Source organism: Manduca sexta, chromosome 24, assembly GCF_014839805.1.
Source record: "Manduca sexta isolate Smith_Timp_Sample1 chromosome 24, JHU_Msex_v1.0, whole genome shotgun sequence".
Classification (NCBI taxonomy): domain Eukaryota; kingdom Metazoa; phylum Arthropoda; class Insecta; order Lepidoptera; family Sphingidae; genus Manduca; species Manduca sexta.
In genome coordinates this window covers 7,285,433-7,311,094 of record NC_051138.1, presented here as the reverse complement: position 1 = coordinate 7,311,094, position 25,662 = coordinate 7,285,433, and the positions used below count along the sequence as shown (strand labels likewise).

The 25,662-nt window shown below is 33.9% G+C and overlaps 1 protein-coding gene across 2 annotated transcripts; it reads right to left on the bottom strand.

Annotated features, from left to right (window-relative positions):
* Positions 1-24: 24 nt before the first annotated feature.
* On the bottom strand, positions 25-23,748 carry LOC115448738 (cilia- and flagella-associated protein 44). 2 transcript variants are annotated; one of them, XM_037442449.1, is made up of 44 exons: positions 23,566-23,748; positions 23,246-23,301; positions 22,494-22,653; positions 21,949-22,111; positions 21,359-21,513; positions 20,785-20,948; positions 18,688-18,818; positions 18,293-18,397; positions 17,914-18,063; positions 17,505-17,564; positions 17,118-17,360; positions 16,169-16,345; positions 15,702-15,893; positions 15,294-15,436; positions 14,896-15,026; positions 14,294-14,474; positions 13,925-14,090; positions 13,289-13,392; positions 13,022-13,127; positions 12,721-12,893; positions 12,186-12,395; positions 11,749-11,859; positions 11,100-11,268; positions 10,638-10,811; positions 10,237-10,434; positions 9,619-9,754; positions 9,007-9,106; positions 8,733-8,835; positions 8,524-8,643; positions 7,967-8,165; positions 7,595-7,754; positions 7,008-7,146; positions 6,571-6,773; positions 6,123-6,351; positions 5,865-5,969; positions 5,576-5,683; positions 5,205-5,359; positions 4,802-4,951; positions 4,431-4,572; positions 3,677-3,833; positions 2,860-2,973; positions 2,528-2,667; positions 1,402-2,345; positions 25-1,288 (listed from the first exon to the last, which is right to left on the bottom strand). In XM_037442449.1, the coding sequence occupies exons 2-43, from the start codon at positions 23,277-23,279 to the stop codon at positions 2,334-2,336; spliced, it is 6,072 nt and encodes a 2,023-aa protein (XP_037298346.1). In that variant the 5' UTR covers positions 23,280-23,301; positions 23,566-23,748; the 3' UTR covers positions 25-1,288; positions 1,402-2,333. The 2 variants fall into 2 exon arrangements, with proteins under 2 accessions (XP_037298346.1, XP_030032146.1); XM_030176286.2 differs by lacking the exon at positions 23,566-23,748 and having other exon boundaries at positions 21,359-21,420; positions 23,246-23,529.
* Positions 23,749-25,662: the final 1,914 nt, after the last annotated feature.

The window sequence follows — 25,662 nt, the reverse complement described above, 5'->3', positions numbered from 1 at the left end:
GGTTTGAAATAAGTAAACCAAAAATTGAGCATGGGTTTTATATTATGGGCATAGTGTTTACAAAATCCTGAATATTAATGGCTTACTCTCTATAAAAAGGCCACATATTAATCACAAAATCCCTATAAATAACTAGTATACATGAATGATGTGTATATCGTATATTAATCCAAACTGGTTAAGAATGTCTAAAATTACAAAGGTTTGACCTATTAATATAACCTACATTTCAAAAATTGCACCTAAATATAGAATATTATTTACATTGTGTATTATTATATTAGTTACATGTAATATATTTATTTATTTTTTTTTTCCATGTTCAAACCCAGGCAAAGTGAAAAGGGTATAAAATAACAAAACTAGAAAACTAATAATATGTATAAAAGCTGCCCATATTGTGTATACACAGCCTATATAAGAGCAACATAATTTCACGACTGTCTCACTAAGTAAGTAAATTTTAATTAAAGCATTTTTAATTATTTTTTATATCTTCTAATTCGCCACTTTACATCAATAATGTGATAAGTCTGACAAATCAGAATTTTTATTTCATTTTAATATTGACATGTCTGAATTTAAAAAGTGGTATCTTATATGCAATTATTAGTGAATGAAAAAAAAATGTGTTTTGCTTTAATTTTACTTTTTAAATGTGAAAAATACTTTGTCCAAATCAATATTTTCAATATATCACATTATTGAAGCAAAGAGGGGAATTTACAATTTTGCTCCGTAAATAATGATTGTATTATAAAATATAATAAGATCAAAGATATAAATTTTGTAAGTATGGTTCTGCAATTAACTTCAATAAAAAATATCTATAATTTTTTTAAGCTTCAAAACAGAACAACTTCAAACAATATTATTTAAATGATTTCCATTTTTTTATTTAGACCCTGTACAACTCTTTTAGATATCTCTTAATTCTTTTTACTTTTTCAACTGACATCTCTCTTAGACAAATATAGTTATACCGGCCAATACTTAAAATCATGTAAATTTTGAAGTAAAGCAAAACTATAATTACCAACACATGGTTTGTTTTTTATATTGTCTCAACTAAATGATTTTAATTGTCATCATAATATCTTCTCTTCATGGCTCTATACTTTTTCAATTTGTACAGTGCCTCAATTTCTTTAATGACAAACTCGCCATGTTTTATCATAATTTTAATTTTATTTGGATCTGTTTCTTCACTATTCTTTGAAAACACTTTGTGCAACCTCTTCCTAAAGAGGTCATAACCTTGGGGCCAGTCTCGCCCTAAAAATAACAACTGAAACAAAAAAATTGCATAACTTGAATTATCATCAATTACCTTCATCAAAATAGAATATGATAAATTGCATATATTTATTATTAAAATAAAAGTAGATTCATGCTACGTACCGTTTTGTAAAGGTTTAAAACAGCTTTTCTTTGTGGTTGCGACATTGTTTATATATAAAATGGTATTTTATTCTTCCAACAAATGTTATCAAAAAGAAATTCAAAATTAAGGGTCATAGTCCAAAACAACTAAATATTATCTTTCAAGGTCCATCCCAGACCAATAGAGTTAGTAAGTTATTATATACTTGTCCATATCCAACAGAAAGAACCGAGAAAGATTGCTTTAATCATGTAAGGATAAACAGAGATAGCTTAAATAAAATAACTCAAAATATACAAGTTATGACTGTTTACATGAGTATGGAACAAAAACACATTAACTTTGATATATCATATAATATGTCACTTGTCATTGTCATATTCAATCTGAGTATTCAATATTCGCAATCTAAGGTTGGCAAGATTGACGGTTGACATCTTTGCAGGTTTACCAACTGCGAAAAACAAGAACAAAGTTATATTATTATGTTGGTCAAATCATAGACTATAGAAAATAAACTAGAGATTAGCTGATATTTATTCACGATTGCTGCGGTTTTACAATCAATTTCAATAAACAGTTCCAATATCTTTATTCAATCGATCGTGAAAATGGATCAATCCGAATGTTTTTTTTTATTAAATGTGACTTACTGTATGTCCATCATCGGATCAAAGATTAAGAATTGGGATTCATTTAATGACATTAGCCTCTAAATTACTAAGTTAATATTTCTTAGGTAATATTCGTGGAGCCAAATTAATATGTATATCTTATAATTCTAGGGTTAATATGGACCATTATAATGAAAATACAGCTTAATTTTCATCGATGCCGCCAAGTTTATTAGGAAATAATATCAATTAGATCAATTAAATAAATCAAAACTTCGTTTCATCGTACGTTCCTACGTAGGTAAGTATCTAGTTATTGCAGTCAGTCGTCCCAACTATAATTTTTCCTGGAAAAAAATATTGCAAAATTATTTTTGGTAATTAGATAATAATTATTTCTAGCGTTACTTTGTACACCGAAATACTTTAAATGAATATTTATTATTACTACGAGTATTATGCGTTACTTATTGTACCAGTATCTACATGAACAATAATGTAAAATCGCAAATATGGCATAAATACATACCGATACCCTAGCAATTGCCTTTTCGACTTCCCTGTCAAGTTTATCCGCCTCTTCTCCACCCACCAACTGTGCCTTCAGACATTCTATAGCTAATTGTATAATGTGCTGCAACTCATCATCTGGAACTTTCACGCCGCAATCTGTAAATACAGATCATTATTTCGTATCTAATTACCAGAGGACTCATTTTGAGTTAATCTTTTTTACTCACAACTGCCATTCTCTACTACAGTTTTAGAGCATTTTTATGTGCCGATCACTTAAAGTTTAACAAATAGCTTATAATAAAACACAGGTAAATAATTATCGTAGAAGTAAATCATAACTCAAACCTTTAATATTGCCCATAACAACTAAAATATCGATTTCATTAATTGCTTCTGATGTGAGCGGATGTTGTTCATCAACCAGCGAGGTCACGAGCGATGTCATTGTTTCTGGGGTTTCTGGGAATTGAGATTGTAAATTCATATGAATGTACTTTCATTTACCTTTATTAATATTCTTACATTCTACGCCAATACCATTATTACGGTTGGTTGAGAACACTATCATCATGCGCATGCGCAATGGCTCAAAAGTGTCGTACAGCTGGTACTCGCTATCCTTTTCTGACTGTTAACATTATATATTATTATATATAATATTTATCATTTTTAAGAGTCAGCAACCCTTATTTGCGGCCAGATTTAATTAGGCAACCGTGTATCATGATCAACAGAAAAAAATCAGCTTTAATTTGATGTATAGCTAATAAATATACATTATGAACGAGTAAATGTATCATAGTCATACCTGTTTACACCTGGCTGCGAAGAGGTGCGGCCAAGTGCGCAACGGCAACCGTGGTTTTTCAGAGTCTTTATGTGTATTGTCATGAAGTGGACGATATTTTATTTGAAAAACAAATGAATGAAATGTTTTCCGAAAAATCAATTAACAATAATTTAATTAAAAATATTAGCGGCCAAGTTTTAATAGGCAACCTAGTAGATATATATTCTTCTAAGCATAAATATGTGTAATAATGTAGTTTTTAACATATACTCGATGAGTGCACTAATTCTGCAGCGGGATCTTAGACTATTACGCAAAACAATTTGATTGACATTGATAATTTTAATTGTTAAGTCAAAATCCTCATCTTACCTAGATCTGATGTTTCAGCAGTGTGAAACAGCGCCGCCAGCGCTGAACCTAGTCGTTTATACAATTGTTGATCAGCACCAGCCACGCCCTTGAGCGCTTGTTCTAGAGACTCCATTACACCTTGGGTACCAACGGGTGTGCCTTCCATTGCTTCCACCTACAGGAATATTTCTATCTTCACATATTATTATCATAATAAAAATATGTTTGGCGGTTCGCTAATAATAAATTACCACGTTGCTGATGCAGTCACTACTTTTTCTTCTTTATAGGCTCAGGTACAAAATGTATTACGTAGTGCAGCCAACGGCGTAACGTAGGCGGAACAAATGTTGCAGCTAGCCCCGTGGTCACTTTTATGTGGCCGGTAAAGAATGTAAAATAAAAACTTGAAGCTGTGTTTCTTTTTTTATTGCTAAAATGAGATTTTTTTTGCTTAGCGCCTCGGCCGTCTCCTATGGGTGGCTAGTTTAGGGTTCGCCCCGAACGGCAAAAGTATACACAATGCCACTGAGCACAACGATAGATGACGTTTTATCATGTTGTTTATTTATTCAAATATAATTTTGCAAGGCCTAGGTTCAAACCTGTTCAGGTCTATACAAATGTAAGCTACCATCGCTATGTCTATTTTTGACGCAGAGCAGCAATGTACCATGGGCTCCTGGGTTTTTGTATGAAACTTAACAACTTATCGCCTCAAAGTTATAAATCTAGTGTATTTCAATACATATTACTGCTGGAAGCTTCTTACTTGTTGCCTTATGAGTCGGTCCACCAAAGCAGCCAATGCATCGAACGCACGTGTCTGTTTCTTGTACTGACTTGGATCCCCGCCATACTTCACAACCCATTTACGTACCAATGCATCTACCACGTCAAAACGAGACTTGGATCTGCGTGGTGGTGAAAAAGAAATTCAAAATTTATTAATAAATTGATTGCCAAGTAATCGTATTATCATTAGTTCCCAACAGTGACGAGATAAATTAAACATAACATAAAATAAGTACAAATGCGGTCTGCAAATCGTCCTTATGATAGTTAGTTATAAATTATGAAATAGAAGCAAGCAGGAATTGGGTTATATGGACCTTTCGCTACAGGTTCCTAATAGATACTTACCCAGATATAATATCAGGTAATTCTACAGTAAGATCTTTAAGCAATTCGTCTGCATCGTCCCGCGTCACTCGCATTGCGTCCAAGCAATCGTAAAGGAGTGTCATTACATTAACATCATGTATCAGTGCTTGCTGTGATCCCAAAGGAGTTCTGCAATGATTATTGATAATCAAGATGTATACCTAATGGTAGTGTAATAGTTTTATATCATAGATACGGAACTATAGCTCTGATGATATATCATCAGAAGGTGAAATAATGATTCCTTGTAAAATATGGATTTGGTTGCGATTACATGGCTTATTGGAGCTAAAGTAATTATTTAATATATTTTTTATTCTTCTTGCCTCTTATTTATTAATTAATATATACAATATTCAAATTATTATTAAATACAACTTACATGGGGAAATATTTACGTTTCTGCTGCCTCATCGTACGGGGTACCACGAAAAGATTGATCTGTGAGTGGACGGATTCTGGTGGGGAGTAAGGCTCAGGCTGAGATAGATGTGACAACGGTTTTAATCTCATGTTGTGGATTTCTTCACGTAGCATCTGTAGCAATCGTGAAAGTTAATTCCGTAACAATTAGCGATGATAAAAAGTATATTATGATAAAATCAAGCAAATACAGACGACAGCCAATATCAAGATTTAACTAAGTAATATTAATACATTTTATGTGGGATAACAAAGTCATCACGATCAAATACACACGCACTCCACAAAAAAAATGTTAGCGAAGAATAAACAAAACAAATAAAAATGTACCTGAATCTGTTGCAATTGTTGAGACCGTATGATGCGTAAGCGCACAACATCCCGTTGGTATTGCTGCGGTTTGTAACTTCCAGCCATTTCAGAAGGATCTTTAGCAGGCTGTTTTAATATAATTAACGAATGAGTCGACATTCAAAACTTGTTACTCTGAAGCTATTAAATGATTATAGAAGGTAATGAAATTATTAGAGGGTACTAAAATAAACTTGTAGGTAGGTAAATTATACTAAAATAAAAACTTAAGTATGATGTTTTTTTTTAGTGCAAGAACGAATAATACCTTTTGCGGTAGAACATCTGCTTGAAGAGCTGCAGCAAGTCGCAAACGATCAGAATAACAATTCAGAAGTTGAAGATATTTTTTCTCCAATTCACTATGACGCTCCTAAAACATTAAACAATAAGAAAGCAATAGAATTTGTGTGTTAAAAAATCTGATTACAAATGAAATAAAATCAGACTTATGGTCTAGGTGTAAAAAACGAAAGTCGCATAAATGAATACAAGCATCTCAAAATATGTAGATTTATAACAATACCCGCCACTTCCTAAGTTGTGCCACCATCTGTGGCGTGGTGCCGAGCGTGGCGGCGAACTTGTGCCGTCGCGCCATCTGCTTTAGCAGGTCGTCGAGTGTTTTGTCCACTTTTCGCGGTTTGCCCAACTTGCGAGTGAGCACATCCCTCATCTTCGCGCGGAGCTCTTGGGCTTTAGCTTCCATATTACGAAGGTCAATATTCATACGGAATAGATGGGTTCGATTTACCCTAAAAACAGAATAGTTCATAAAATACTGTACTATTTGTATAATGGGACTATTCTTTCATTATTTTTGGCAAACCACCCATGGAATATTAAATATCATACGTTGACAATAATAAAAAATATAAGAAGTAATAAAGTAATCATTCTAGATATTAAATAATATTATGTAACTTAGTCATGAATACAGGTCATACTGGAATCTTAAAGTTAATTTTACGTACTTTTGCCTCTGCTTCTGCTGTTTGATCTCATCCTGCAGCTCGAGCACTCGTTTTCTCAGCCGAGAAAGCATCCTTTCCGGGAACACAACTGTCTGTGACAACCCCTGCGGTCCGGTGCAGCCGCGCAACGCTGATGCCCTAATCTGATCGTACCGCAGAACTATCACTTGGTCCACATCGTTTAGGCAGTTCTGTTTTTCCATCTAAAATAACAATGGACTACGTCTATTGTACGGAGGTGGTGCATTATACTACGCTGTAGAACTACTATACTGTGATACAGCTGTATTTAGAATAAGTAAATTGTAAAGTAATAAACCATAAAATTGGAACGATAAGCCCAATCGGATACTAATCCCCTACTTGCTTACTATCTTTTGTAAATCCGTTGACTTACATAAATTAGTAATATGTCGCTCTATATACTATTTATTTACCATAAATTCACGAAGCTCGTTCTTCCTTTTGTTCAGTTGTATTGAAAGTTTTTGCTTGACTTTGTTGTGCGCATCTATGTCCTTTCTCAGCATATCCACCATGCGATCTTGGTCCATCATCTGTTGTTCATGTCTATGTCTGCATTTATAATATTACTTATTAGTAATATAAGAATTATAAGTTTTTGTATCTTATTTTTTTAACAACAATTTCATAAATTATATTAAATAGGCGATAGCCTATTTGGTTATAGAACGGACTGCCGAGACGAATGTCCGCAGGTTCAAATCCCAAGGGCACACAGCTGACTTTTCTAAAAAATTATGTGTGTATTCTTTGTGAATTATGGCTTGCTTTAACGGTGAAGGAAAACATCGTGAAGAAACCTGCATACCTGAGAAATTCTCTATAGGAATTTTCGAAGGTGTGTGAAGTCTACCAATCCGCACTAGGCCAGCGTGGTGGACTAAGCCCTAATCCCTCTCAGTAGTAGAGGAGGCCCGTGCTCAGCAGTGGGACAGTATATAATACAGGGCTGATATTATTATTATTATTTATGCCATTTTTTATATCTCTGGCCACACACCTAGTATTCCGCAGGTCGTAAGTTTTGTCGTAGACGTCCTTGTCGCATCCCTCGGGACACACGTTGGGGTCGAGTCGTATGGGGCCGATGTCGCGGCTGTCAACACTTCCCTCGTCTTCCTCCTCGCTTGATGACGAAGATGATTCCGATTCGGACGACTCTGAATAGTACAGTTTTGTTATTGCTTTCATGATATGTAACAAACTAGATGGTCAAACATCTTTATTAACTTAAAAAGAACCTACGTCACAAATACGTATGTAATAACATTAAATTATCCACACAAATCATTTGTAAAATACGGTAAAACAGAAATAAAAATTCCCCGATAAAGCCCTTAGGCCCCAAAACAAAACAAATAAATAAACACACCATCTTCATCTCGGTCACGCGGCGGGCGGTACTTCTTCTTGAAAATTCTGCGCAAGAAATCGGCAAACTTATTATCTTGAACCAGTCGTTTGAACTGCCTCTGCAATTCTTGACAAGTCAGATCCAACTGTTCCTTTTCAACTTGATGCTCCTCGATGCGATGTTCACATTCTATTATTTGCTCTTGAACACCACGCACCTAGTAATTAGGTAATTTAACGACGTTCGAAATTAGCCAAAGAAAAGTTTCTATATAGTTGTAGTGGTAATAACCCACATAATGTAAGTGCTTTGATTTGTAAATAAATAAAATAAATAAATAAATATATATATATATATATATATATATATATATATATATATATATATATATATATATATATATATATATATATATATATATATATATATATATATATATATATATATATATATATATATATATATATATATATATATATATATATACACCTATGGTAGGTTTATTAAATTATTGTATGCTTATTTATTACTAGTATAGTGTTTTAATATCTTATTTCAAATAAATCTAAAATTACCTGCATTAGTTTAACATAAACGCGTTCAGCCAATCTGTCTTCATGAGCTTCGAAACGATTTAACACATTCATCTCCCTGTGTAATTGGTATAGATGCAGTTCCAAAAGTTGATTTCTCTCCTAAAAACAATGTTTATTAGAAAAATATTCCACCTACAATATTAGTACTTATCCCTATCAGGTGCATAAAAAACATTATATGATGATACCTGAACTCGAATACGCTCTCTTTGAAGTTGTCGCAAACGGGCATCAAACTGCTGAACCGACACTTCTGCATCCGCAAGCAACATGTCTTGTTCATACATGTGCCTGATAACCAAACATATTCAAGATACATATATATTCAGAATTGATTCACATTTCATTTTATGTAACCTATAGTCATTGACCAAAATCTAAACTAAATTACTCCACACCAAATTTTAGCCGCTATAATTAAATTAAATCAACAATAATCGCCAAAACTATGTTAATATTTACCTTCCTATGCGCCTCTCGCGTATTTCTATTTCCATAGGCGAGAATTCGTGATCTGGCCTTGGTTTCAACAACTCCCAAGAAGCGGCAAGTGGACGCGTCTCTGCATTTTATTAAACTGCATTGTTACGTTTCCTCTTGCACGTGTTAAGATATAAAGTCAATGCATTAAAAAAATATGTGGTTATACATTTTGTTTATATTTATATTTATTTAAAAAATCCACAGCCCTTAATACTAGAGTGACACAATCTGATACACTTATCTTAAGGCCAATAACGGATTTACATTTTGTTTACACGTTTAAATAACAGGCAGTCAAAAGTGGGATAGTGTCTCTAGAGGAGCATATATGTGTGTGTACGTGTGAGCGTGTGTGCGTGTGTGCGTGTGTGCGTATGTGCGTGTGTGCGTGTGTATGTGCGTTGTTATTACGTAAAAACATATGTGGTCATTACTACATAACTATATGTCGTTATTACAAAAAATATGTGGTTATTAATTTAAAAGTCATACAAAATTCTAATATATATAGGTAGAGTTTTGGAAATATTAACAGTGAAAAAAAAACATTTTAGGTGGCATACTATTTTACTGTATTGTAAAAAGTGTAACCTGTTATTGGTACAAATCTTGCGACCCGTGGTTGGCGCATTCTAGGTTGCGGGTATAGAAATGACTTCCTCCGTTCGGGAGCTGCTTTCTTGGCTGTTGCCGTTCTAGCTCCAGGCTGTATTGGTTCAGGTTTTATCTGGGAAAAACAGAACATTTGCACACTTCAATCTAAACAGGTAAAAATGACGTAGAAGATGCAATTCAATTTCGATCTATTATACTTATATGTAAAGCAGTTTGTTAGAGTAACCAACACCGATTTTCTTATATAGATTTATGTCAGTAAAACCTTCTCTATAGGTATACAAAAAACTTTAAAAAGAATCGCGGAACAAATATTAAAGTTTTTAGACGTTTATAATAGGTAGTAATTTACTTCGATGTGCCAAGAAAAAAAACAATCCATAAATAAAATAAGACTATTATTAAACGGTATTGTAAGGAATCAAAACCTCAAACTAGTCAAAATAAATAAGTCAATAGTAACAACTTTTATGTGTATTCTTATTTAACAAACAAAATATATTATTTTTTCTGTTATCGATAGTTTGAATTCAATACTTGAATTGTAACTAGTTGTGAGTAACCTAGACAACGTTTGCACTCAATTAACCTCACCTCAAGATGTTTTTCGGGGAACTCGAGGTCCTCGTCGACTTGCGGCACGTGCGGCGGGCTCTTCCCCTGCTTGGGCGGGATCTCGGCGCGGATCTCCGCCAGCCGCTCGCCGATTAGCTTCATGCGCGCCACTAGTCGGAGCTTGTGGTCGCGCAACTCTAGCACTTTCGTGTTAAACACGCGTTTGTTGTCATAGATCTATAAGAATACCCTAATTTAAGTATGTTTCGTGAATACAGCATGGAGATGTATAAACTTTAACGATCTCGATGTAGATAACAATACTATTGTGTACCTTTTTTATGATAATGAGTATGAAATTGAAACAACCCCTAAAAACGACACTAAAATAAGCCTTATTTCGAGACTTAAAAAAAACATTCAAAAATATCACATCAAACCTCCTTCCTGTTGAGACAGACACGCAACTGCGTGTTGTGTCCGGGCGGTGCGACGTAATCCGGTTGCGTCTTCAGCAATCTGTTGCCGATCGAAGCTTCTGCCTCCTTTAATGCCTCGGCGGCCCCTGGCGGCATCGCGTGAGGGTCTGGTCTATGTGATAGATGCTCTTGCCACTAAATAAAATAATAAACCGATTTAAGAACATGATTGCAATGGTATAATTTATAAAAGAAATATTTTATTATAACAGAAGCTGAAAAATTACAATGAATTAAATCCACGTTTCCAATATCCAAACACACTGCATGTTTGGTATAACTTACATGTAGTTTGCGTGATAGGACTTAACCATGCATTCGAACTGCAAGATTAATGCAATCAGTCAGTCAAAATAAACGTATCTAAATCCAAAGTGCGTCACTAGAATAACAACATCACCATAACAATATTATTAATAATACCTCTATAAACTGCATGTGATGACGATGTAGGCGTAAGCGATAGTTTCTGAGCGCTTTTTTTAAGGGATGTGGTTGGTGAGGTGGCAGACCCAATAAGAATGAAGCGACCCTTGGAGGACCCCATGACGATTTTCGCGCCGCTGCACGACGAGTTACTGATTCCGTGCGCCTGAAGATGGTGGTAAAATTATATTAAAGCGTCGATTGCAAACTCAGATATGGTCAAAATTACATTTTAAGATGACATTCTTAGTCTCTAAATCATCTCAAATATTAATAACATATTTGGGTTATTCTACTAAGTATCAGCCCGGAGTCTGAAATTTGTGCCCAATATGGCGATAGGCTCGCCCCCTATTACATCATGGGACGGAACACACATGGCGAAAAATGGGTGTCCTGGTTGCGCCTCTGCAAACCCCTTCGGAGATTTAAATGCGTGATTTTGTGTATGTGTGTGTGTGTGTGTGTGTGTGTGTGTAAATAATAAAATAAGAATCATCGTTTTACTTTTGTTCACTTACTTAAGTTCTTTTTCTGCCATTTCCAATAAATTTCCATTCCTTTAGCCGCATGTAATGTCGCAAAGTTTATGAGTACCTATGTATTATAATAATGCCAACTACTTTGAATATTGTATCCAATTCACCTTCCACGCAAGGCAGCTTCAGCCATTTTCTCGTGCACTTCTTCTAGTTGATTGTAGAATGCCCTTGAAAGATTCTTTTGTCGCAGAGGTCTGATCATAACATCAGGATCCCTAGAGTAGTGAAAATTAACAAAAATAAGTTGGGGGTATTCAAATTGTTATATACTTATTATATTTTTTTGACATCTACGATTATTTAACATTCCTTTGCTTGCAATGCAACCCGAATTCTATGGCTATGGGTGTTGGTGGACCACAATGAGTAAACATAAGGAGATGTATTTTTAAGTAGATACTTTTACCATGATGAAATGACAACGAATTCTCAATGTTCATGTCAAAGTTAAAAATATATATTATTTATTATGTTAGTTGTAAAAATAATGATACCTTGCTATAAATGTAGGTAGTCAAGTACATATTAAAAACATACAGACCTAATAGCTCTTAATGTAAAAGGAAACACGTCACATTGTATAATATTTCTCGAATACATTTTATGTAGAGCTAAATCGGAAGCTTCAAGCCTATGGGCTAACTTTCTCCTTGTTAATGCTTTGGCGTCGTTCAATTCCCTTTCTTGTACTTGAAGTGGCCGTGGATCTAATGTGATATCAATTTGCTGAGATGCTGGTAGTAAACGGTTACTGGAAATATACGAAAAAAGTATACTTACTAAAAGTATAACAAAATATAGTGTCGTGTATTTATTTTCACAATGGGCGCATTTCAGACATTTTTTGTCTTGGGCGACCGCCGATACAGTGAATAAATTAACTCTGTCACTCCGCCTTATTTGGAATAATAATGACACTTGGACAAAGTAAACCAAATACATCAGTCTATAGCCCAACCATTTTATTTCATGCAACATCTGGGGAATTCAAAATTACTGACCCAATTTTGCAAGATTAACATGAGAATAGTGCTAATATCAAATCTAAGACTAAGGAAACGAAACGCATTACTTACGCTTTAATTAGTTTGTTATATTCCGCAGTAAGTTCAGCCAGCTGATCCCTGACGCGCTTTTTATGAGCGTTTGCAATTGCCATCATTTTGTCATATTCCTCTTTTTGCTTCAATTGCTCATGAGACATTATTTCTCCTTCTATAGTACTCGGTTCTTTTAATTTTTTCACTTTCTACAAATAATAATAATGGTGATGAGCTTTTCAATAAATATTTAAGGATTTCGACTAAAGGATTCTTAATCGATTATTTTGTAATCTATTAATTATTATAAAAAAATAATATCAATAGCTTAACTTACTGGTAACTCAGATAAATCCGGCGGTTCCTTAATAGTGAATAAAGGTTTATGGAAATTTATTGCATAAGAAAATATATTACCGTCCTCTCCGCTTGTGTACAAATGGCTGAAATTAATTAATTAGTATAAAGATAAAACAACGACAATTGACTTGATTTGGAACATCATCATGAGTAAATTCACTTAAAATAGGTAGTATTTTTTTTCTACCAATTGAGTACTTCTATATTCTATATGGTTATAAACAAAGTTGTAAAAATAACTTACGTTCCGTCGTTACTAAACTCTAGGCAAGTTATTGCTCCCGTGTAGCTGTCGTGCATCGGGAGATAATAGTTGTCTATAAAATCTAGACGTGGCGTAGGTTGAGTCTAAAACGGAAACGCAAACGTATTAAGAAAATTTTCTATTATAAGGTAGTGTGACTGAAACAGCGCGGTTCCTAATATGCCCTAGTATACATGTTTTTGGTTTATTTTTGTGTAGTAATAATATAATTTAATAATGCAAAAACTTACTACGATTTTTTGTTTTTTTATTATACAATTTTATATGTAGTAATATATTGTAATTTAATGAAAGGTTATACATTATATTTTTTTCGCGAAACGCTTGTATGAAGATATTATAATTAAATGGGCCATCAATGGTTCGATTGCCTTAAAATATGTTTTTTATAATATTACTGTGGAAGAAAAATAATTAAAGTACCTATCGATGTTATATGTTGAGTTACATAAAAGATAAAACAACGGGAACAAAAGGAAAGGAAATGTAGCAAATTCATCATTATAAAATTAATTAAGTTTTAGACAGAAATTTGTTAGTGATTAGTTGTCTACTATTTTTAAAACCAAAATTACGAAAGACTTTTCTAGGTCAAAGACAACTTTGATCACCCACCTCCTCTTTAGCCAAGCGTCGCCCTTTAAGTTTCTTGAGCAGTTTTTGCTGAGCCATCATCCATGTCATGTAGTGATGTTCTGGTGTATCTTCCTCTTCGTTGGGCATTCGTACCACTCGTATATAACCCGTATTAGTGCCCACAACCAGGTACTCACCGTCGCATCTGTGGTGAACGTTTTCAAATGCAATTAAATTATGTTTACGCGCATGTTTGACATTGAAATAAAACTCTAACATTATTTTATTGCAAAGTTTAGTTTTAAAATTTTAAATATTTGCAACATGCACAGATTTAGCTGAAAGAAATTTTGAATATCTAAAAATGATAAATTAATTAATATTTTATTTAAATCTGCAATTACTCACATAAATCTCAACGACGTGATGTCGTCACACCAGGCGCGCGGGAATGGCCCGTATTTCAGAACCTTGTTATTTCCGGGCTTCACCAGTAATAATGAACCTGTGCCTTTCTGCACCACCCAGATACCTTCGTCGCAATATTGCGCCCAAGTGATCGTTGTGCCTAACATACTTTCGCTCTCCACTAAAATGTATTCAAATTGATATTCTATAGTCGTATTGTCCTTTAAATCTCTCAATATTTTAGAGACCTTACGTAATAATATTATAATAATAATATAATAATACCAGCCCTGTATTATATACTTGCCCACTGCTGAGCACGGGCCTCCTCTACTACTGAGAGGGATTAGGCCTTAGTCCACCACGCTGGCCTAGTGCGGATTAGTAGACTTCACACACCTTCGAAATTCCTATAGAGAACTTCTCGGATGTGCAGGTTTCCTCACGATGTTTTCCTTCACCGTTAAACCGCTTTTTTTGTAATAATATTAGAAAACAATTATTGCATCCCTGCTTTTAAAATCAGATACGGAAAGAAATACGCAATATATTATTTTGGTTGTTATGAACTAGCACAGGTTATTGGTTAATTTCAAACTTACTCAGTTCAATTTCTCCGATCCATTCTTCCTCTTCGTCTTCGTCCTTGTCTTTATCGTCATCTTTGGCTTTCAAAGCTTCTTCGTCGATGCTAGCGAGATCCTCTTCCGTGGGAAACGGTCGATTACGCATGCTTGATAAAAACAATATTTAATATTAGTTAGGCACGCCTGAGATATGTTAAAATATTGACCATTACAAGGGTCATAAATATTTATTATTCTATTTGAAACATAACATTATAAATAATGTTTAAGAAAATAAACGTGAAACTATGTGTTTTTTCGCCTTTCGCAATAGGAACGCTCTCTCATAACACAGTATTATAATTGGTACCACTTCCTTCAAATACTCTATATCACATAATAATCAAACTTTATCGTGGGTATGAGATACTCACAAATGTTTTTTTACAAGCGTTTCTTTGTACGAAACAAAATCAAGTTTGAATGTTGTTATTTCACTATATTTACGAATTTCTACGTCTGGAAGTACGGCTTCCATTATAAATCCTACTTGACCACAAAGAAGTATCACGCGTTCCTAAAACAATAAAAAGATATGGCACACTGCAAATATTATATTAACTCTATCATCTATATAACCTAATTGTTATTTTTAAATAACACAAAGTTACGCTACAAGTTTTGTCTATATATTGAATAAGTCGATTATACTAGATGGATTCAAGATAGACAGATAAGTGCTGTATGTAGTTTTTATTAAAATATTATAAAATATTCTTTTTGTAGGGAATGGGAAAGCTTCCTCTGGTCCAGATATAATAAACTACATAATACGTACGTACCTCTCCCGGTTTCCACGTCAAATAAGCAATATTATTAGGAGTTTCAATAAACCCCAATCTTTCTAAAGTGAATGGTGTACCCAGTTGTAGTTGGTACATGAATATAGTGCTATCTTCTCCGCAGGTGACTAGCAGTGTGCGTTGTTCGTTTATTGTTATCTGAGTGACGGCCTTTGAGTGCGGTTTTAAAAGCTGCAAATGTCGAGAAAATTTTGTAGTTTCTCGTGTTTCATAAGAACTACTATTGTCTTTTCAACCACCCCGTATTGAATAATATACATCTTTAATTAAATCGAGGTTTATAGTAGAGTCGTTTCTCGTCCGATTTTCAATATTCTATAGTATTCCGGCACATCACTATACAAATACTTTAAGTTCAGTATCGATAATTTAATTTATTTCGTTAACAATGTTTGTTGAGTGCAATAAATACAAATGTTCTGAAGACGCGGCAGATAGTTACTTACCGAAATCATATCGATGACATCAGCATGCAACGAATCGTCACTGTGAATGGTTAGAGCTGAATGCACTCGTATGTCAATCATCGAGGCCTGAGACTCCAAACGTTCGGGGTGCAGAAGCAGGGTCCGCATTATACCATCAGCGAACCCAACCAGTAGGATGCGAGATGTTTCGTCCAACTACAGTAAATGAGCAGTTTTAAATATAGCTATCAGGAAAAATTTGTAACTAAGGATATTAAAAATCTTCAGTAACTTAACTGTTTATAAGTTAAATGGGCTGCCCGTTCAGTAAATCGTATTTTTGTAAATTGGTCAAGTCGATTGATTATAATTTTATTACCAATATATTCACTTGGTCGTCACAATTTTAGTCTACCCGATTTTATTTAATTATTTTTTTACAAATGTAACATTTTCTGTAGCGCTTACCGCACCATATACAAAAGACTTCTAAAATAATAATAATATAAAAGATTCAATGGAAAATTGATGACAAACAAATAAAGCCCGGAGTTTCTTTCTGCCTTTCTTCTTCGGGTAGTTATCTCTTAGATAGCTAGTGAAAGGCTGGTAGGTTAGCTAGGATCGCGACGTGTTCCTCCCTTATTGTTTATTTCAAATTACATATACACATCATTTTATGTCTTCTTTCCTGCCAGCCCGAGCTGTCTTATTTATTTACTTTATAATATTTCATTTATTTTATGTTCAATATTAATTGTCGTTGGTTTACATAAGCTACTGTATCTAAGTAATAATTAAATATTCTAATGTACTTTGACTTATCATAAGTGCAACTATGGTCGCCTATGTGATGAATAAAGCATTTTTTTTAATTAGAATATTCGCAAAAATACCTATAAATGTTTGCATTTAGATAATATTATGTGCGTCGCAAATTATATTGCGCAGGTATCTATTATAAAAATCTCAATATATCGGTACTCACATCAATAGGCGGGTATAACAAACAAGTAATTGGCTTAGGAAACTGATATCGAGCTAGTAGCGTGTGAGTCTCTGTATTGTACGCCTGTAATGCCCCGTCTTCCCCTGCGGTGATTAGTATTGGATGAGTCCGTAAAGCCGCCATCGCGACTACGCTGCCTGCGTGACAAGTCAACACTTTGCGATGGTTGCACTCTATCTTATCGATTTCCAGTTCAGCAGTCCATATACCACCGTTGCCATCCTAGAAGTTGTTTGAGCGGATAAATGGATAAGCTATATTAGATAAAACGCAAAAAGACAAAATTTGTACAACTAGCTACTGCAAATGATAAAGATATTAAAAACACAAGACTCAAAGTAGACTAATTTTAATTACGGCACTTACTTGAGCATACCAATACATATCTTTCTGGTGTTTCAGACACATTATCTGGCAGCCAGGTACCTGCAAAAAAATTATCAAGGACCGAGGTAAATATTTCTTTACTTATTTATTTATTTACACTTTCTTGTACACCAGAAATATAAATCATGGAACAAGATAATAGAAACAATTACAAATAGCGGTCTTTCCAAGGCAATCTCTTACAGACAACCATGGAATGGGTATAAGAGAAAACGGAATAATATGGGGCAGCATGAAGTGTACGAAAATATTTCGTTTGTAACATTTTTCGTTTTGTTTCTGACACTCAATATAAAGGACATAAAATAACAGAATAGTGATTAGTTTAAACATTAATTAACAACGTTTATTTAAGGGTGTCTACGTGTCACAATGCCGTAGTACTCACGCAAGTTTCAGCAACTGGATTTAGTTCGACATACGGATCGTCTTCTGGAGGGTCTGCTTGCTCTACCGTGTCCCAATACCAAGCGCGCACGCATCCGTCGCGAGCTATAGTAGTCACCTCATCACCCGCAGGGCTTAGCATGAACTGAATCTAAATTTTATCCAAACGATATATTTTAATGACTTTTTAAGACTGTTAATAAACCACGGTGAAAAATGCTAACTCCTTATTTTATTTAAATATCAATTTTCTACATATAACAAACAAAGTTTCAAAATGATCAAAACAGATAACTAAATGAAGTAGAAGTGAACAAAGGATACATTGAAATCAGGTATGAAAGGTAATAAAGCATAGATATTTCAAAAACATTACATACTATAGGCGATTTATGACATGTCTTCCGTCCACGCTGAGTAACTTCTAATTTAACAAGTCCAGCTTCCCATACCAAAACATTTCCCCATTCGCATCCTGACAATACCTAACAATTGAAATAATATTTTAAATATAGAGGAATACACTCGAATCTTTTTATTACTCTACAAAGACAACAAGCAGGCAGTTTAGTTTGTTTAGTTTTAATAAAATATGTGTTCACTAAAACATCATCATCAGTAAGCAGGCTACTAACCAGCGGTGCCGGTAGTCGACCTTAAATAAAACATATTTTGTAGAACTATAGAACACGTTCACTTACGTGTATAAGTTTTTTGGCATATCTTTTATTTTATCCCTGCTAACAATGCCACGAAAAACATAACATTATTTTACCTTTTCATCAGGCATTGGATATACTCCAAGCACATCGCAAATCTCCGTTTTTCCGAACCTACCCAACTCTCCTTTTAATTTCAACCCAGTAAATGTTTCAGCCATTTTCCAAAACTTGATATGTGCAGCACCTAAAACCAGATTATTTTTAACCGACTTCAAAAAAAGGAGGAGGTTATCAATTCGACGTGAATTTTTTTTTTTTTTTTTGTATGTTTGTTACCTCAGAACTCGCTCATTTATGAACCGATTTGGAACATTCTTTTTTTTTCAAGAATATTAGAAAAAAAATTTCAAGATCGCTTCGGTACCTAGTTTGGTTTTAAAATTAAAAAAACTAGAATAATTATGTCGTCCAAGAAAACGAAATCGCGAATTTAACTTTCCTGTGAGGTATTTAGTTATGTTTTTGCATTGAGTTTAGTTGCCTATACTTCTCACATACTTATACATATAGCATAACATCTTTTCCCCGTGTCAGGGGTAGGCAGAGGCGTGACATTTCATCGCGATAGTCGTACTGTGTGTGAAACATATCAGTTGTGTTTTTGGGTTGGGTTTAATTGACTCTACTTCTTACATACATACATATATGTAGCATCACACCTTTTCCCCTTTTCAGGGGTAGGCAGAGGTGTAGTGCCACAGCGCGATAGCTTTACTGTGAGCCAAATAATATCAGTTGTGTTTTTGCGTTAGGTTTGCTTGAATCTACTTCTTACATACATATATATAGCATCACACCTTTTCCCCTTTTCAGTGGTACTCAGAAGTGTAACTCCTCAGCGCGATAGTCATATCGTGAGCGAAACACAACTATGCTATTGAGACGGTCTATTTTTTGCTAACACAAAAAAGCAAAAAATAAAAATAATTTAAAAAAAATTTAACCGCCTTCAAAAACCACTCCAAACCAAAAATAATTTCACATAACAAGTATATATTGGATACCAATTTTGGAGTCGGTGCCTAATTAAAATTGCTAGTTAAGCTAGATAAATACATTAACGAATATACGAAAACAATGTGCTGCCAGCGTACAAAGTCAGCAAGTCAGATCGTCACTGGAGATAAACACATCGCCGCAGCACAGCAAATGGAAGCTATTAGGAAATATTTAATTTTGTGAACTGTACGCTACCCAAATTCTTCCCCTGTTACATATAGCTGGCCAAATGTGGGTGTATTACACTCCCTGCCTCGAAAAAAGAGGAAATAAAAAGATGAAACACCATACATGTGCTTGGTATTACACCTTTCACTGTGTATGTTGTAGTACACGCAAACCTACTCCTTTTAATTGATTTGAAAGAAATTTAGCTCATAGATGGACTATGCAACAAATATAGCTAACTAGCAATTTTAATTAGGCACCGACTCCAAAATTGTTATCCAATATATACTTGCTATGTGAAATTATTTTTTGGTTTGGAGTGGTTTTTGAAGGCGGTTTAATGTTTTGTTAAAATAATTTTAATTTTTTGCTTTTTTTAAGTATAATAATAATAATAATAATAATATCAGCCCTGTATTATATACTCGCCCACTGCTGAGCACGGGCCTCCTCTACTACTGAGAGGGATTAGGCCTTAGTCCACCACGCTGGCCTAGTGCGGATTGGTAGACTTCACACACTTTCGAAATTCCTATAGAGAACTTCTCAGATGTGCAGGTTTCCTCACGATGTTTTCCTTCACCGTTAAAGCGAACCATAAATTCACAAAGAATACACACATGATTTTAGAAATTCAGAGGTGTGTGCCCTTGGGATTTGAACCTGCGGACATTCGTCTTCGCAGTCCGTTCCACACCCAACTAGGCTATCGCCGCTTTTTAATTGTTTTTTGGATGTCTCGCTCTTCTCGGGAAGTCGCACTATTGTGTGGCGTGAGAAAAATGAATGCTATATCCGAGCCAGCACGAAGAGTGTTTTCCTAAATTTTTTTAAGTACCAGCAATTAATTCCAAAACGTTTGTTTACTTATATAAATTAAATCTTAGGGTGCAACGATTTAATATGACAATAAATAAAAAAAGACTGTTAGAAGTGTTGAAAAATTACTCTACTATTTACTTTCCTAATTGATATCGTCTTACCCGCCGTAGTCAGTTGTCCCGGACAATAAGGTGAAAACATAACGGTATTCACGTCAAATGTAAACGCACTGGTGCGAAGAAGAATCTTGTGATGTTTCCAGTTCCAAATTGTTAAATTGTAATCTGGCTCCTTACCTACAGACGCCAGGAGTTCACCATCGGGGCTACGAAAATATGCATAAATTTACCTTCAAGCCCTTTATTTACCAAACTTACATTTCAACCTTATCTACACTCTTGTTAAATATTTATATAGGCCTTTCACAAAGCAAACGGCCTTGAGCGTTTGTTTCATACATTTGCGATGCACGAATTATAGACGGAAACACGGAACGGGAGTATGCAAAAATATAAGTACGAATAATTTATGTAAAAAAATAATTTAGTCTTTTTGAAATTTTTAAACTACTACAATATTACTTAAGTTATGATTCCAATTCAATATTTAAAGGAATGGTATGGGTGATGGTCAGATAATATTATGAAACATGAATATATCAACTGTGATTAACACGAGAACGCTCATTTATTGACATAAAACACAAACACTAAAACATTTAATAAGTAATCGTACCTAAAATCAAGTATGGAATACGCGTTGGTAGTTCCATCCCGGAGTACCGCGTCTATATCCATCTGTGGCCACGTATACAAAATTATTAACGGGTTACGATAACCTTCTCTGCCTTCTGCTATTGCGATGCGGTAGTTCGGGTCTTTTCTGTATGACTACAATGGATATTACGAAAAAAATATATAATAATAAGGTAAACTATTCCAAACAACTGAAGCCAATCTTTTGGAAGTTGAGAGAGATGTACTTTTTTTAAGAAATTAATTCTGAATGGGCCTCAAAATATAATAGAAGCTTAGTGCGGGAAAAAAACTTGATTAGAGGATATGAATTTAAGTACCTTTCGAGAAGTCAAATTAATAAAATAAAAAGGAGCAAATTGGCAAATGATCTACTCAATCATTTCTTGCTTTTTGAGTCTCAAGAAGCTAAAAATATTATACATAGGGGAAATAACTTAATTTTTTCATCTGATACTCCAAATTTTAGCCCTTCTTGTTCTAAATTACTGCTAAGGAACATAATTCGCTGCAAACAACTGTTAACTGTTACCTTCGCATTATCATAACATGTGATATGAAATACATTACGGTAATACTTCCAATCGAGCCTCCAGTGGTGCTTCTCCTGAACCATGTCTGTTTAGTGTTGACGTCTAAAAATGTAATGATGCTGCCAGCTGCCCAACATACGACCGTTTCGTCGCATGCACACAAATTGAAATATTTGTGGCAATTGTAGCCGTAAGAATATCTTCATATTTTATTAAGGAAAACATTCGGCGATCAACTTAGCGTGCCCGCTGGTGGGGGGAGGCAAATACGTTAGTTACATAAGTAATCTAAATTCAACGGGACGTGAAATTAAATTCACCAATAAATTATGCTTTCACAGCTTAAGTACATTATTGGATTTTTCAACTTATTCAGATTGGTCTGACTTAAAATAGATAATTAAGTTTTGTGTGAAGTGTATTTTCAAGGATATATTAATTTCTGATTTCATATAATATAACTTTATATAAAAGACAATACGGCCACATTTAATATAACATCGCGGAAGCTCTTTTTACTATAATAATAATAAGTATTATTAATGTTAGCAATTACGTAATTAACGACCTAGAAAAGGATACTCAAAATCAAATAAATCGATTGGTATTGTAGAATCCAAAGTGTTGACGGCGCCCGATACGAAATCATCAGGATCGTATTCAGTGAGGATAGACTCTTCTTCAACCTCTGCCTCTTCTTCCTCAGGTTCAGCTTCCGGGATTGGGATTTCTTCTTCTTCACCTTAAAAATATACGCAAACTATAAGCAAAATAAGTTCATAACCTAGTTTCAAAAAAGGCGCTTGACTTAGAGGCATCCAGACAGATTATCAAGAGATCTAAAGATTGGCTCCCATATTTCCTTCAAAAAGGTAACGCTGAAAGTATTAAGAAAATATATGGACAATTATTTTCAATCTCTACCACAATATAAGATAAGTGCAAGTCGATGTCGAAGTCGAAATGTGCTTTATCGATAAAGTTACTTTTGCTCCAGTCGGTCGTGGTGGATAAACACCTGTATACATAGTACATACTCGTGGCATGAATAGCCTTTCTCACAATAAAAGACCCTAAAGCGCTTTAATCATTTAAAGGGCCAATCTTAAAACGCCAACGCCATCTATTTAACAAAATACTTAAAATTCTAATTTTTCCCACGGAAGCAAATTAACAGAACAAAAAGTAGTCTAAATGAAGTAATCCAAGACATTGTCTATCCACATGCCAAATTTCATTCAAATCTGTTCAGCGGTTAATTCGTTTATTTCTTACAAACATCAAAATATTTTCACAAATTTTCGCATTTATAATATTAGTAAGATCAGATGTACCTTCCCCAGGAGCCGCTGGCTCTTCATCGGCCATCTTCCACTATCGATACGCTATACTTAGAGATATAGACGCAATTAATAAAACTTATTGGGATTTTAATCCTATTCTACAAGAGGTACCCAATTAGACTAAATTCAATTATTCCTTATATTAGATTACATTTTCTATGCAAACAAAAGTTTTATAACATATTTCAGTAGTATTGTAAATTTTCTTTGATTCAAAGGATTGTTTATTTGGTTGCTAAGGAATTTATTAGATGCTCTACTGGGTTACTTGAGTTATGAATCGCCAAACTTAAAGTGCGTCATTTACTCACCTACGCGAATTTTGACCCGCGCGGTTCAACTCGATGTTTCGAACCGCCCCGACTTTTTTCATGTGATTCAATGACGAAACTATTAAACCACACGCCTGTAGGTTGATTCCCTATGCTACTCGCGATAACACACAGTAAACGCGTGTTGTCAAAACAAGCTCTAAACACAAACGCGTTTCATACACGCGCCACGATGTGTAATTGAAAAATAGGTATTGTGTATGCCGTACGATAGGTTGTCTATGCTTAATATTTTTTATATTACGATGTGTTAATGCGTTCAGAAATCTTTCATCCCCCTCGAATCGGCAAGTATCGGTTTTTTTGAAAAGGCTTTTTTTTGTTTGTATTCGTGATATTAAATGATGTAACTCGAATAAATCACTGCCAAACTTTATTTAATCCCATTTTTGTATATACTTAAATGTAAGAAACATGAAAGGAATATAAAAGTAATTTAAAGAAATTTCTGTAGATTGTGATTGTTTTCAAACGAAAAAATATAACTTCAAAATTATTGTCAAATGTCAATGTCATAGACTTATTTACTTGATTTGTTTTACTAAAAGCCACATTTTAAAAATTGAATTGAATTGATATATTGAATGCTACTGAAGATTTTACACGAATGCTGTTATATGAATAATAGTAAATGCTGTTGTGCTTATGCAGTTTATGTTAAATTAGCGCTAACAACGTATATTAATAGGAATTCTACGGACCTTCCATTATAAAATTTGTTGCAAAATCGACAAGGCATTAACTCAAATTCTTTTTTTTATTTAGTTAAATAATGTGACGAGGATGCCGTTTACTTGATGATAAGCGATACGACCGCCCATAAACAGTACAATGCCATCCGGAACTTTGAATTGTAAAGCACTATGTGACGTTCCACAGTAGGTTTTCAGAATGAGACAAAGATTTTAGGTCTTATAAAGTAATTACGCTAGTTACAATTTCCTCTAAACTGGTACACATCAGTGCATGGACACAGTTTAACTTGGCTATAGAAATAGACATTGCTGTAGACACCTTATAACTATCAAGACAGACACTCACATATAACAGACTTACCACCAATAATTAAAATAAGTGTATATTGCCTATTAAACGTTATTTTTAAAAAAATTATAGCTCTATTACCTAGTAACTTCTATTAGCCGCTCAACCGGCATTAATCTTTTTGGAATAAAAAGTACTCTATTCAATCCACAGCTCACTGTCTGAGTACCATATTTCATACACATTCATTTAGTTATTAAGGTAAAACTGATTAATTAACAAACATTCAAACTCATGTATAGAAATTTTACTTATATTATGTTATCTAAGACTGAACAATAAATAAAAAATAAAACAAAAATAATGTGTTGTTAAAACTGAGTATATTTTACTATTATTTATTTGGAATATCTTGCATTACATTCACTATCCTGTAAAAGAAATTATTTTATTATTACATTTGATATTATCAGTTTTGTTAACATTAGTATTCAATGTAAGATGCCTTTGGTCTCCTAAAATAAAAAAGGAAAAGTGTTTGTACAAACAATTTTAGATTCAACATGATTACATACTTTTGTATATAATTGTATAAAATGATTGGGATTACCTACATGAAATTTTTGCTTTGTTTCCCTGGATCGATATTCACATTTTGAAGATTTTGATATTTAATTTAAAGCTGGCTAAGCCCTTAATTAAGACCTCTACCAATTACTTATAACAACAATAATGTATAACTAGTAAAAATTTCTTCAATAATCATTATTGTTATCAAACTTTATAGGTACAAAACTTTCACCACAAAGAAACTACATAGTATTAATTGTAATGTACATAATTAAGAAAACATTGTTTAAAAGATACCTTCATTAGTGTTTTATATTTGTTTGGCCTATCTATTTACTAATAGAAATATTACATCGAAGTAATAAAAATAAACTTGATTGACCTCAATTGTTGTCAAAAGTCGGGTTGCCAGTAGTAAAGTAGCTTATTTTTCACCGCTGAGCCCATAACACAAATTTGACTATCAAGATACAAAAACATAGGTTTGAATATTAATTCGATCATTTAGGATTTATGTTTGTT

Coding starts and splice junctions, on each gene's coding strand:
- LOC115448738 (XM_037442449.1), bottom strand. CDS start 23,279: ATGGCCGATGAAGAGCCAGCGGCTCCTGGGGAAG. Junction 18,819..20,784: donor GGGACAACTGACTACGGCGG/GTAAGACGATAT, acceptor ATCTGGTTTTAG/GTGCTGCACATATCAAGTTT. Junction 14,091..14,293: donor ATCACGTCGTTGAGATTTAT/GTGAGTAATTGC, acceptor CGTTCACCACAG/ATGCGACGGTGAGTACCTGG.